Source organism: Electrona antarctica, assembly GCF_951216825.1.
Source record: "Electrona antarctica genome assembly, chromosome: 18".
In the NCBI taxonomy this organism is placed as follows: Eukaryota; Metazoa; Chordata; class Actinopteri; order Myctophiformes; family Myctophidae; genus Electrona; species Electrona antarctica.
In genome coordinates, this window is record NC_136799.1 from 13,072,470 (window position 1) to 13,086,378 (window position 13,909).

The 13,909-nt window shown below is 45.2% G+C and overlaps 1 protein-coding gene across 2 annotated transcripts in view; it reads right to left on the reverse strand.

Moving 5' to 3' along the window:
* The window catches only part of pxdn (peroxidasin), a 104,446-nt gene that overhangs the window by 77,002 nt on the left and 13,535 nt on the right, over positions 1 to 13,909 (reverse strand). The window contains exons 2-4 of one of the 2 annotated variants that reach the window (XM_079528845.1): positions 11,599 to 11,670; positions 9,040 to 9,111; positions 616 to 687 (exon numbers count right to left, since the gene is read on the reverse strand). In XM_079528845.1, the coding sequence (XP_079384971.1) occupies positions 616 to 687; positions 9,040 to 9,111; positions 11,599 to 11,670 (216 nt within the window). The remainder of the gene's footprint in view (positions 1 to 615; positions 688 to 9,039; positions 9,112 to 11,598; positions 11,671 to 13,909) is intronic. The other variant, XM_079528846.1, reaches the window with a different exon arrangement.

The following is a 13,909-nucleotide window of genomic DNA, read 5'->3' on the forward strand; positions in this document are numbered from 1 at the left end:
AATAGCAGATCTACAAGCTCATAGCGCTACGAGCTTGTAGGTCTGCTATTTTTGAAAAATCGTGAAAATATTTATTAAAGAAAACTGGAGGATTTAGAAGGATTTTTTTAAATTTTGAGGTCAGGCCTAAATGGGTCAAATGATAAGGGACAATATCGGTGGCACCCAACTGTATCTCCATTTTCAAACTTTGTGTTTTTTCGTAAAATTAACGCCCAATGTGAGCACACTACAGCGTCACACAAAAGCATCAAAAGCAGCAGATCCACAAGCAAAGAGACGTTTTAGATCCGATACTACTTTTGCCGTTTTTGTTTAGTTTTTTTTAATCTGGAAAAGAAACAATTATGGACATGTGAGGTTTCCACCCGACAGAGACAATGTGACAAACGGGGCATTCATAAAGCGTTCATAAAAGTAGCTTATAAATCACTTATGACGATTGCAGACGTTTTCAGGCATCATGGATCCTTTTTGAAGTCCTTCAAGTTGGGGGTGTGGGGTGGGGGGGGGGTGGTTGTGACAGATTAAGACGATACGGTACGTAGGAGGAAGAGCAGGAGTGGGGGGGCAGGGGGGAGGAGGAAGAGGAGATCGAGGAGGTTGGTCACTTACAGTTGCTCAAGAGAGACAAGCCCCTTAAACGCTTGTCTGTCAATTGATTGGATTTCATTCTTGTACAAATAGCTGAAAGGAGAGATAATCAGTAACATTAGTAACACACACACACACACACACACACACACACACACACACACACACACACACACACACACACACACACACACACACACACACACACACACACACACACACACACACACACACACACACACACAAAATCATCTTTATTCTCGCTGGTTACATGGAGGAATCAAAATATGGCAAGATTCAATGAGTAGGATTTTGGCTTTTCAGAACATGCATGTGTGCACACTGTGCTATAAATTAGACATTTACGGTAGTTACACAATGCTGATATTTCAAATTAATCCCTGGGTCACTATAGGCATTGTTGCGTGTGTGCATGTGAGTGAGTGAGTGCGTAAAGTGAGTGAGTGAGTGAGTGAGTGAGTGAGTGAGTGAGTGAGTGCGTAGAGTGAGTGAGTGAGTGAGTGAGTGAGTGAGTGAGTGAGTGAGTGCGTAGAGTGAGTGAGTGAGTGAGTGAGTGAGTGAGTGAGTGAGTGAGTGAGTGAGTGAGTGCGTGCGTAGAGTGAGTGAGTGAGTGAGTGAGTGAGTGAGTGAGGTGAGTGAAATTCTCTGGTACAGTTTTATAAAACATCACTGGTGGTCCCCGCACCCCACTTTGAGAACCACTGCCGTAATGAATGACAGTATTCCGTTCCTATTTACTCCCCAATCTTTCGTCATCACCAACTCGCTCCACGTGTGTGTACTGTGGTCGCTGTTACTGCTAACCCCCGCCGTTAGCATCACCAACTCGCTCCATGTGTGTGTACTGTGGTCGCCGTTACTGCTAACGCTAACCCCCACCGCTAGCCTGGGGAGGGCATAGGCAACCACATGTCTCCTCCAGTACACATGGAGGCTACCAGCTGCTTCTTTTCACCTGACAGTGAAGTGCAATCCATCACCCAACTCCACATACATAGCACAAATCCACAGTGAAAAGGGTAACCTCTGAGCTATGGACAATGGATCAGCTCAGTTCTGAAAGCTGTGTGTGATTATACTGGTTATATTATACAAAACCCCCATGTTTGCCCAGACTGAGCACTGATAATTACTTTCAATGCTTAGGTGAATCTACTTAAACCGTTTGTGATGGCTGGGTGACTATCGCATGGCATGCCGTTGCGCACCAACCTTTTTATAAGGTTCAGAAAGAACTAGTATAAACTAGCCTAAGTAAGCCATGCCGAGCCATGTCACCGAGCCTACAGTATCTCCTGTTTCTGTAGCGTGAGGCAGCTTGATGTACAAGTACACCCCCTGGACATGACACTAGTATGTCACAGGGACTTATCCCCAATCCAACCCGTGATGCTGAGTGCCAAGCAGGGAGGCACAGGGTCCCATTTTCATAGTCTTTGGTATGACCCGCCCAGGGGATCGAACCCAGAACTCCTAGTCCCATGGCGGACACTCTCTCACTGAGCTGGTGAGGTTAGGAAATAAATGCCCTCATAAAGACATAAAGCTGCTAATTTATCTTATCCAACTGCCCCTTGATAATAGCCAATGTCTGATACAGAGTGTGGTCAACTTTACCCCCTTTTTGAAGTCAGTGATAGTATAAAACTGCACCAAGCCCAAGATTCCCACATGTAGAGAAAGCGTGGCTATAGGAGCTATGTAGTGTAAACAGTGCATTGCAATTAAGTCCATAACAGCTACAACTTTGTAAGTTCATTACAACCAATTAGGTCAGAAATAATTAGTAAACTGACTTGACTCTCACTCAGGTTAACGTTTGATATCAGTGCAGAGAATCAAGCTGCAAATTGGAATTATTATTTAGACAACGTTTAGACTAACAGGAGGGAACTGATAGGTATAGAGGTATAGGCCTATAGTGGCCTACCTACATAGTTCAGAAAAACAAAAGCAGTCACTCACACTTCAAAACATATTCACACATGGCAGTTAATATGGTCTGTGTGTCAAAAAGAAAAAAAAGAAAAAGTCAGCTCATAGTTGGACAAACGGCATAAAAAGAAATGCCGCTACAAAAGTGAAAGATCGTGAAAAGACATGACAGAGCATGTTTTCTTTGCTTCAGGGCTCTCATCTTTTCTCAGTGACTTCCACATTTGAACATGCAACAGACTTAAGTCATATTATGAAGGGTGCTTTTTTATTAGCCGCGTGCCGGTGTCGCTCACAGAAAAAAAGCTCACAATGCGCAGCAGTGCATTGCGTCGCAAGCTTGTTGATCGGCTATTTTCTGTGCGCGACCTGCCGGCGCACACAACTGTATAGAAATCGGGCATGAGGCCTGTATGGAATCGTGGAGGTATTTCACTACGTTGAAAGACAAACACCATTGACTCGTGCATGTTTTCCCTCCCTCATACACGATGGAGAAACGTGACACTAGAAAAGCAACGGGCTTATGGCCATCAGTCCTTTCATCTCCTAACTCCCCCCTGTTTTCTTTTTACCATCCCGCTCTTTATCGTCTTGACGAGCGATACGGATCTCCCCTCGGCAGATGTGACGCAAAGGACGGAAAGATAAACACTGCACTCCTTTTTTTTCCTCCTTCATTTTATCGGCGCATGCTATTGCATTCGCCAACTCATAATATGCGTCTGTCAAGTGTTATCCAGAGAGTGGATGAATGGCGACTAAAAATGCTTTCAGTCATACTTAACGCGATAGAAAAGTCACGGTGAAAGCTGTGTTAAAGGCACAGACATCCTTGGACAATTTATTGAATCTACACTTATAGCAACACACATGTATGCATTTTTCACCCACGACAAAACGTTAATTTTTTTTTCTTCCTATAACTCCATACAGGGCAAAACTGCAGCAAAAGTGAAGCAATAGTCTGATGTGAAATGGTTGATGAATGCCATTAGAGAGTTTGGACAGATGCTAGATTCATTAGTTACCTGCTATGCTACTTTCTTTTTGATTGATTGATTGAAGAATTTATTAACAGTTTGCAGAATTACAGTACATTTCAAGCACAAACTCAATACAAAGGCTGTTAACTGTGAGTGGACGACCCAATTAAGCATTACACTTGTTTCCAACAGGGTCCACCATGTTCAAATCATCAAAACATTTAGAGACGTACAAATAGACACTTCTATAGACAGAACAGGAATTCATCAAAAAAGAATTCATCAAAAAGGAGGTAAAAAGGGAAAAGAAAAATATACAGTGAGGGGAAAAAAAGGGGGGGGCGGGGGGGGGGGATTCACGTTCAGCTCCGTTAAATTGTTTGTTTTCCTTGGAGGAGCTGCGTTGGGTCCCCAAGTCGGCTCCGTGGCCGTACCTTGAGTTGGCTGTGTGGCCGTGACCATCTCTTGTGTTGTCCTTGCGTTGGGTCCCCAAGTTGGCTCAGTGGCCATACCTTGAGTTGGCTGTGTGGCCGCGACCGTCTCTTGTGTTGTCATTGCGTTCGTGTTTGAGGGATTCCGATTTTACAGGGGCCAGTTTCGAATTGCAGCCGTCCGTAGGTGCCCTTTGAGAGCGGTTTTGAAAGAGTCAAGGGATTCGCATGTCTTAATGACAGTTGGTAGGGCGTTCCACATTTTAGTGGCATAGGAGCGAAAAGAATTTAGTCCCTTGTTTGTGCCGAATCTGGGTTGTACATGGTTCGTTGCACTCCCTCTGGTGTTGTGGGTGTGGACTTCGTTAACATTAAGGAAGTATCTAGACAGGTACATGGGTATCTTGGTGGTGTATCGAATCTTGTGGACCAGACCCATTGCAAGATGCTGTACTCTGTCGTCGACCCTAAGCCATTCCAGCCTGTCGAAGTGGGCAGGGGTGAGGTGGGTTCGGGGGGCTAGATCAAGTAGGAGCCTGACCAGTTTGTTTTGGGAAGTCTGGAGCCTGGTTTTAAGGGCCTTTGAGGTGCTGTGGTACCAGGAGGTGCATGCATAGTCAAAGAAACCCTGTACAAGGGCTCCTGTTAAGGTCTTCAAGGTGTTTTTGTTGACCAGTGAGGAGATCCTGTAGAGGAATCTTGTTCTATGGTTGACTTTTTTGATTACGTTGGTGGCCATTTTATCACCGGAAAGATTAGCCTCCAGGATGGAACCTAGGTAGGTAATTTCATCTTTACGTGTGATAACATTGTCACCCACTCTAACCAAGAAGCCATTTGCCTTGCTGAGATTACTAATAGAGCCAAAGAGAATGGATTCAGTTTTTCCCAGGTGTAAAGATAGTTTGTTATCAGCGAGCCAGGTGCAGATTCTACCGAGTTCAGAGCTGAGGGCATTTTCAACCTGCAGTTTGTCCCTGTCCGAGACCAGCAGTGCTGAGTCATCTGCGAACAGGAACAAGTTGCAGTCACAGGCTGAAGTCATGTCGTTTACATATATTAGGAACAGTAGAGGCCCTAGTATGCTTCCTTGTGGAACGCCACAGCTCACTGGGAGGGGGGGGGACAGTGTTCCGTTCACTTCCACCATCTGTTCTCTCCCCTCCAGGTAGGATTGCATCCAGCTCACTGATGTGCTATCGAAACCAATTGCTTTTAGCTTGTTAACCAGTATGGAGTGGTTCACGGTGTCAAAAGCCTTTTGGAGGTCCAGCATGACCATGCCGCAGTATTTGCCAGCGTCCACCTCTTGTTTGATGTGGTCGCTCAAATAGAGGAGGCATGTGTCAGTGGAGTGGGATGTTCTGAAGCCAGATTGGAACTCGTACAATAATTTATTAGTGGCAAGATACTTTTCAACCTGTTCATAGACTATTTTTTCCATCACTTTCGAGATGGAACTAAGAATAGAAATAGGGCGGTAGTTGCCGGGGTCTAATTTACTCCCTTTCTTGTGCAAGGGGGTTACTTTGGCCAGTTTGAAATCTTGGGGGACCTGTCCCTGTTTGATGGAGAGGTTTACTATGTGGGTGATGATTGGAGCTATAGAGATGGCTGAGTCTCTGAGAAATTTGGAGGGAATGTTGTCATGTCCTGTGGCCTTGTGGGGTTGGAGGGCACTCAGTTTCTTTATTACCTCATCAGTTGTTACCATAACTAGTTTAAAATCGTCTTTACAAACACCTAGGTTTTTGTAGAAGGTTGTAATGTGCTCTACACCAAAGAGCCCAGAGTGGGAGGGCAGTTTGTTAACCAGAGTTGTTGATATGTTTGTAAAGAAGATATTCAAGTAGTTGGCCACATCAAGGTTGTCAGTGATGAGAGTGTTGTCAGATTTGATGTTTATGTTCGAAAATCTGGTTTTTAGTTTCTGACCATAGCTTAGTTGATTGTTTAGTAGCTTCCAGAGCTCATGAGGATTGTTTTTGTTTTCCTCAGCTTTATCATTAATGAAGTTACTTTTAGCTGATTTGGTCATGGCAGTTACACTGTTTCGTAGTTTGATTCGTTGTGTATTTAGGTTGTTCACTGTTTGAGTCACTACATACTGTAGGTTCCTTTGCACTCTGCTTGTGTGACTGATCTACCTTGTCATTGGTGACTAGGGTTCATGCTTAGCCGTACTCTGCTTACTCTCGCTCTAAAAAGGGTCCGCTAAATGCCTGAATTGTAATCGTAAATTCAATTGTATTGAAAACAACTGGAGGATGAAACGGGGGCAGAGTACTGTGTGCATACCGTAGCCTAGGACGGTGACTGACTGAATGCTTGGCTTCATTTTAGGGAACCGGATTACAGGAGCCTAATGACCGGCAGCCATGTTTGTGTGTGCGTGCATGAGTGCGTGTGCGTGCGTGCGTGCGAGCCTGTACTGTATGTGTGCGTTTACGTGCGTGTTCATGGGAGTCTGCGTGGGAAACCGGATTGGGAAGCAGTGGGGTTGAACCTCTCTAGGGATAACAACTTGAGGGGCTTTGCTTCTATAACCTAAAAACCTTCTGTGGCTTCCTTCTCGTCGAACACAGCCCAGTGAGAACTTAACTGACCCACCGCTAACCAGAAATGATATGCCGTCAAAAACCCACATGAGAGGAAACAACTCTTCTTCCTTCATGCCTGCTGCTGCATTCTTGAACGGCACCCAGAAGAATACTCCCCGACTGACCTTCATTACCTAATCCAATTACGAGAAAGAGGGTCTGTGCTCGGCGGAAACTCCATACACCATCCAAGACAACTAGCTCAAATTCTGTAAAGAATTATAATAATAATTTAAGGTTGACCTACTTTGATAACATCTAATACAGAACCTCCGTGTTCCTTGAATAAAAAACATGCAACACGCCTAATCACCATTAGCCATAGTACATGTATGCAAAGAAAAAAAAAACTATTATATAAAACAGACAAGATTCGGGAGGGTTCAGGATGGATTTGAAACCCAAGGCTAGCTTGAAAGTCTTTGACCGCGTTCTGACCTTTTTATTGGGGAGGGGGGTTTCTGAAAGACTTCCGCACACCGCCGGCCACCGTCAGAGGACATGAAAGAACTTGGGAGGGTGGGCAACAGGTCAGGTACTGGGGGATATTACCATCCATCCACCAAGGGAGGGGAGAAGTTGGGTGTGTGAGAAGCGGCTGTGGTGGTGGTGTTGCTGATGATGGTGGTGGTAAGGGGAGGTGTGTGTGTGTGTGTGTGTGTGTGTGTGTGTGTGTGTGTGTGGGGGGGGGGGGGGGTCTTGCACTAATCACAAGGGCTGGGCAGTGTTGCTGGCCTCAGATTAACTCTGCTTTTAAGGGAGAGGTGGCCCTATAATCAAAACTCGCCCACGCTTCAATTACAGCGTGTGGAGAGGTGGGACATTGTGCGGGAAACAAAACCTGAACAAAATGTGTGCACGCCCGTGTGTGTGTGTGTGTGTGTGTGTGTGTGTGTGTGTGTGTGTGTGTGTGTGTGTGTGTGTGTGTGTGTGTGTGTGTGTGTGTGTGTGTGTGGATGACATATCCCTGCCACTCTCCCCCTCTCATGGTGAACCAATAGACCCGGTCCCCGTAATTGACAAGTTGGTGTCAGAAGTAACGACGCGCTGCAACGTTAGGCCAGGTGTGTTATTCTGCGTCCGACTCAGAGGAACAGAAGTTAATCCTGCGTCAGACATCAGGCAGAACTAATGTATAGCAGTATTATCGCTGTTCCATCAGACAAGAGCCATGAAAGAATGTACCCTTTTGATGTTTAAACCCCCACCCCCGATACAGACAAAACAATAAACAGTCAATAAAGAATGCTAAAAAGAAAAAAGAAAGCAAACCCGAGAGGACCTAATAAATTCTCTGACCTCAGGGTGTGGGGTGGGGGGGTGAGCTTAATTCATGGAACATGGAGGGGGGGTGGGGTGGGGGAGGGGAATCAGACTACGGAGGTGGAGGGGAGACACCGCTGAGTAGACATTTTAGAGATTCTTACCATAGGTGAATGTAAACACAGACAGTGCGCTCACCACAACTGAGGCCAGCGGGATCTGTAATGGCCATGACTAACAAAGCGAGGAAACTACCTACCAGGGCCACAGACAGAACACCTCAGGCTACACACACATCATGACACACACACACACACACACACACACACACACACACACACACACACACACACACACACACACACACACACACACACACACACACACACACACACACACACACACACACACACACACACACACACACACACACACACACACACACGCCACCCCCAACCCCCCCCCCCCCCCCCCCCCCCCCCCCCCACACACACACACACACAAACACACATCTGTTCCCCCATCCCGCCACCAGATCCACACATCCCAGACAGATAAGTACAGAGGATCAGACAAAAAGAGTGTCTTTTCACCGATGCTCCGTTTCTTCCACCTGAACTGCTGCGATAACACTTTGTCTGACTGAATCACTCCCCCAACCCCCACCCCCTGAGGTCCAGTTAGTGTCTGGTTAGAGTGACTCGTTGTGCACAGAGGAAGGGAGCTCTCTCTCTGGCCGTTGGCCTAGAGAGGTCTAGTTAGTGTCTGGTTAGAGTGACTCGTTGTGCACAGAGGAACGGAGCTCTCTCTCTGGCCGTTGGCCTAGAGAGTTAGTGTCTGGTTAGAGTGACTCGTTGTGCACAGAGGAAGGGAGCTCTCTCTCTTGCCGTTGGCCTAGAGAGTTAGTGTCTGGTTAGAGTGACTCGTTGTGCAGAGGAAGGGCGCTCTCTCTCTCTGGCCGTTGGCCTAGAGAGCGCATGCCATGCATGCATTGGTTCCTCCGAGACACGAGTCTGAGACATGAGCTTTATCTCTGTCTGGCAAAAAAAAGGGGGTGAACCACTTCAAGCGTTCAACGGTGACCTTCTGCCTACTGAGTCTGTCAAGATTCAGAGATGACGCCGCATTGTCTAAAAAAAAGAAATCAACCCCTTGACCTCCAGATGGTTAAAAAAACCGAAATGCAGCCAAGACAAGAGACCAACTTACAGATATTTGAGGTTTTCCAGGTCTTCAAACGCTCCCCTGGGAATCCTTCGTATATGATTGTTGTTGAGGAGACTGTCAAGTAAAAACATAAAGTACAGGGATTAGTAGGTGGTTCCAACTTAAGATGCATTACAAATGGTATATCAAGTCTATTCATGGCTTAATCCTGAGCGGTGCATGATTCTATATATACCACATCATGACACAATGCGGTACAAGAAAAAGTACCCTTGAAGCTGTCAAAACTCATCTCAACTCAGACAAATGAGCTGCTAGGGGCATCTACTGTAGCTCAGTTCCAATATGTTATTACAATTTGTTCTGAAATTTGAAATAACCACAGCTAAAGAACGGACTTGAAGTGTAATTTGAGATGGCCTTTCTTCCTCCTAGAGCCTTCACTGTTAAAAGAGTACAGTCTGCCTTGGTAACCAGTCGGTGGTTTTCCGCCGTCAATGTGGTTTAAGAAGGGACAAAAAGAGCCGAGAAACTGCTCAAATCATGTCAACGACATTCGAGTCACTTTGTATCTAAACGTTTGAAAACATGAGCACGTCATGTCACAGGCTAAACTGAGACAACACGAACGGGCCTTGGTTCTTTGCAGCACCAGACTATTTCTGTCTTTTTTTTCACCCAGTGTCAATTGTCTAATGTAATCCTGGGTACTACACTCCCTCTGCCAACCTGGGGAGAGCAACGGACTGACCTCATGCTCCCTTCAGTGCGTGAGGAGTCCAAGCTGCTTCTTTTCACCTGACAGGGGGGAGTTTCCCCGGTTGGACGTATTGCGTGGTAGGAACACGTAATTCCAACCAGTTCCTTTCCCCTCCATCAGGTGCCCCGGTGTTTTGTGAGGGTACCTATGCGGTATTTCCCTTTTAAAAGCCCAGCATCGGTGTTGTGGGAAATGCTTCTGCTGAAAATAGCAGATTGACAAGCTTACAAGTTACAACGCGTTGTGAGGTTATCGATTGGCTATTTTCAGCAAAAGCCTTTCCCACAATAACAGAAAACTGAAAAGACTAGTATTAAGCCCTGAGGAACTTTAGAGATCCTTACTCTATGTATGGCAAATGGCAATATGCTTCAAATATTTGGACAAGTTGGACGCATGCATGATTGAATCGTCGTGTTAAGTAAGTGTCAGTGGTGGTCTCTAAGGCGGAACCGAACGTGAAAACGAAAGATTTCTGTCCAGATCGAGTGCGGATGTTCCACAGGAACATTTATTTTTTGCTTTATTAGCTTAGCCCATGTAGGCCTGACGTCGAAATAAAAAAAAAAGTCTTCTGAAAGAATATATATTCAAAGATGTGTGCTGCATTTTTACGATTTTTCAAAAATAGCAGACCTACAAGTTCATAGCGCGCCACTCGGTGGCGCGCTATGAGCTTGTAGATCTGCTATTTTTCAATAGCTAAAGTATAACATAGTGCTTAGTTAAGACACCAAAAGGGGTTCCCTCCCGGGATGGGTTAGTGATGCCCCGTGTGGTAACCCTGACATATGGCTCAGTCACTGAGTGAAGTGGAAAAATAAATTCCTGTCAGATTATGAGCTGACCTACATGTGTGAAACCGCAGCAGGAACAGAGAGCTAGAATGTGCCTGTACTGTAGTGTGTGCACTGCACTGCAAACAGCACTGGCAACAACAATGGCAATCGATCCCTACTCAGTGGTGACAATAATAATTTCAACTGTGGAACCCCCAAAATAATCACATTTTAACTAGGGAACCCCCCAAAAAAAATCACATTTTAACTAGGGAACCCCCCAAAATAATCACATTTTAACTAGGGAACCCCCAAAATAATCACATTTTAACTAGGGAACCCCCAAAATAATCACATTTTAACTAGGGAACCCCCCAAAATAATCACATTTTAACTAGGGAACCCCCCAAAATAATCACATTTTAACTAGGGAACCCCCAAAATAATCACATTTGAACTGGGGAACCCCCACAATAATCACATTTTAATTAGGGAACCCCCAAAATAATCACATTTGAACTGGGGACCCCCTGCCCCCAACAAGCACTTGGGGGCAGGGGGTCATGACAATATATGAGTCGAGTTGTATTTTCACTCGGTTCCAGATACATATTGTGAAAATAGCTGATCTACAAGCTTGTAGATCAGCTCTCGTTTCACCTCTTTCTTTTATTATTTGACCAATTTGGCCACCAGTTTTTATAGTATAGTTTGTTGATTACCTTTGATGCAGTAATGGTCTTTTTTTAATAACATTTCTTAAAAAGATCATAAAAGTCCTTAAATGGCACTTTTGCGTTATCACGTGAGGCCTGGGGACCCCCTCGGGGGCCAGACTCACAGGTTGTGAACCATCACTCTAGTCTTGTCATTTCAAGGCAACGGGACCGATCCTTCCAGAGCGGAGTCTCGCTGTAACTTTGAACATTCAACATTATAATGTACGACAGGTTTTCAGAGCCCAGAATGATTGGTGTTTTACAGCAGGATGCAAGTACATAAACTCAGGAAAATAGAGGCACCAGGTCTACTATAGGGCTTGAGCCGGAAAGACAGACTTACAGTGTGTTGAGGTTTTTTAGTCGTCTGAAGGAACCAGGTTGTAAATCCTTGATTTTGTTGAACCTTAGGTCTCTGTGGGGAAGAGGAGAAAATGAACAGTTTCAAAGAATGAACAGTCTGAGTTTCATTTAATGGTTTAAATCATCACTTTCAACAGTAGACTCTACCCCCGATTCAGTCATGAGAACAATAAAGGGCTATAAATGCTAAATGTGGTGCATTTAGCACCTTTATCCAAAGCGCGTTGCAACGTGCATTGCTTTCGCCCATTCACACACACCGTCACACCACGGTGGAGGGAACTATGCAAGGCACCGACCTGCTCACCAGGAGCAGTCAGGGCTTCTTGCTCTAGGACACATAGAGCAAGGGCGGGGGGGGGAGGAGAACCACAGAGGGAGCCGGGCATCAAACTGGGAACCTTCAGATTCCCAAGCAGCCACTCCACCTACCCAAACCACTGCCACCATGTACTACACCAAATCCTTTGTGGGAACTTGAGTCCATACAGTGCAGCATTCATACGGTAATAATCAGGAGTGATAATTGCACACATTACTCATCTTGCAAGAATGATATTTATCAAGCTTTAATCACGGAGGTACATTTATGTAATAATTACCCTTAAGATAACAATTAAGAGGCTCTTTACGGCGGTCAGCGGGTTTTAGCATCACTCTTACTGAGAGAGCCTGCGTAATGACATACAATATGTCTTGACATGACACTAATCACTCAGTCAAACAGCAGATGACTTAGTAGCATGTCATGATAGGCTTGTTTGAGACTTAGCTGACAAGATAATGTCCGAGCTTTGTCTGGAATAATAGCGATAAGCCCTGGCAAGGGCATTCTTAACCCCACGATGAGGCATTGACCAGACCACACAGGTATGCTTCGGGAACTCTGTCACTTGAACCCTACAGACCCAAATCTGGGGGGGGGGGGTGAATATTCGCTGAAAAAAAGAAAAAGAAAAAAGAAGATTTACAAGCTCTTAGCTAGTGGTGTTGCGACACGTTTTGAGATTTTATTTTGCTATTTTCGGCTAAGTATTTTGGTGTATGGGAAAAAGAGGAGGGACTGGGGGATTCCAACTAAGTAAATAGGGTTTAAGTGGTAATAGGTTTTAATTAATTTGACTTTCAACGATGCCATTCTTTATGCATGTTTTCACAAGACAGAGACATAGACAGAAATAAGTGGAGCCAACTATTCATACGAGAGAGTCCAAAAGCCTGAGTTTGTTTTGCATTAAGACAACTTTTATCTCTGACTTTTGCTCTGCGGAATTCCCTAAATGACTGCCCACCATGTAAACAGCTACGCTAGACCAGAAACGCGGACCATCTATGGGCAATTCCTCCTCGATAAACGGCGACTGGTGCAATGAGCCACAAACAAATGTAACGAGCTGACCGGCATCTGACCTAGCATGACACCGCGAGACCGCAGTGTGGAGAAAGCTTCTTCTTTACCACGGAAACAGACAGAACGCGAGATCAGGGAGCCGAGCCACAGAGCGGATAGCTTTATCACTGCACTGGGGGAGAGGAGACTACTGGACCAGCCCTCCGGCTCTACAGTGTTGCTACATCAGCGGTTCTATTAACTTTTTCATGTCACTGACCCCCAAAATGTATTTGTATTTGGCCACCGACCTCCCCATCTCAAAACATTTTGTTCCAGGGAAGCCCAGGAGCAAAGATTTGAGTAAAAAAATTCCGCTTTTAAAAACGAAACGATTTGTCCCGGTTTTTCAAAAATAGCAGATCCTACAAGCTCAGCTTGTATATCTGCTATTTTTGAATATGCAAAGTATAAACTGACACAGATGCTTTCCCAGTTTAAATGTATAAATCTGACAGTATACAAATGGAACCAAATGGACCCCGTCGGGTCCCTTTGGTTCCATTTGTATACTGTCAGAGTTACAGACTCGTAAGGGTTCGTCCCTAAAAGAACCCAGAGAGTTCCTGGAATTCGACAAAGTTCCGCAAACCGACAGCACTGTGTGGCAGAACGTTTTGCAGACCCACACTGAGCATACAAAAACCAAATACTGGACAATACTGCCCAGTGCCCCCCCTAAAAAAATGCAAACATCCTTCAATGATTACGCAAGGCTGCAAACAAGTTAATTTTGATTTCCCTAAATTATTGTGTGGGATCTGAGTGGGTGGATAAACATAATAAAAAAGTCGTATTTCCCCATCTTTGCTCCCTCAACATTGGCAATGCTTGACAGCCGCCTGTGTGCAGTCAGTGAAATCAATCCCAAGCATGCAGATCTAATTCATCTCCTTTATAT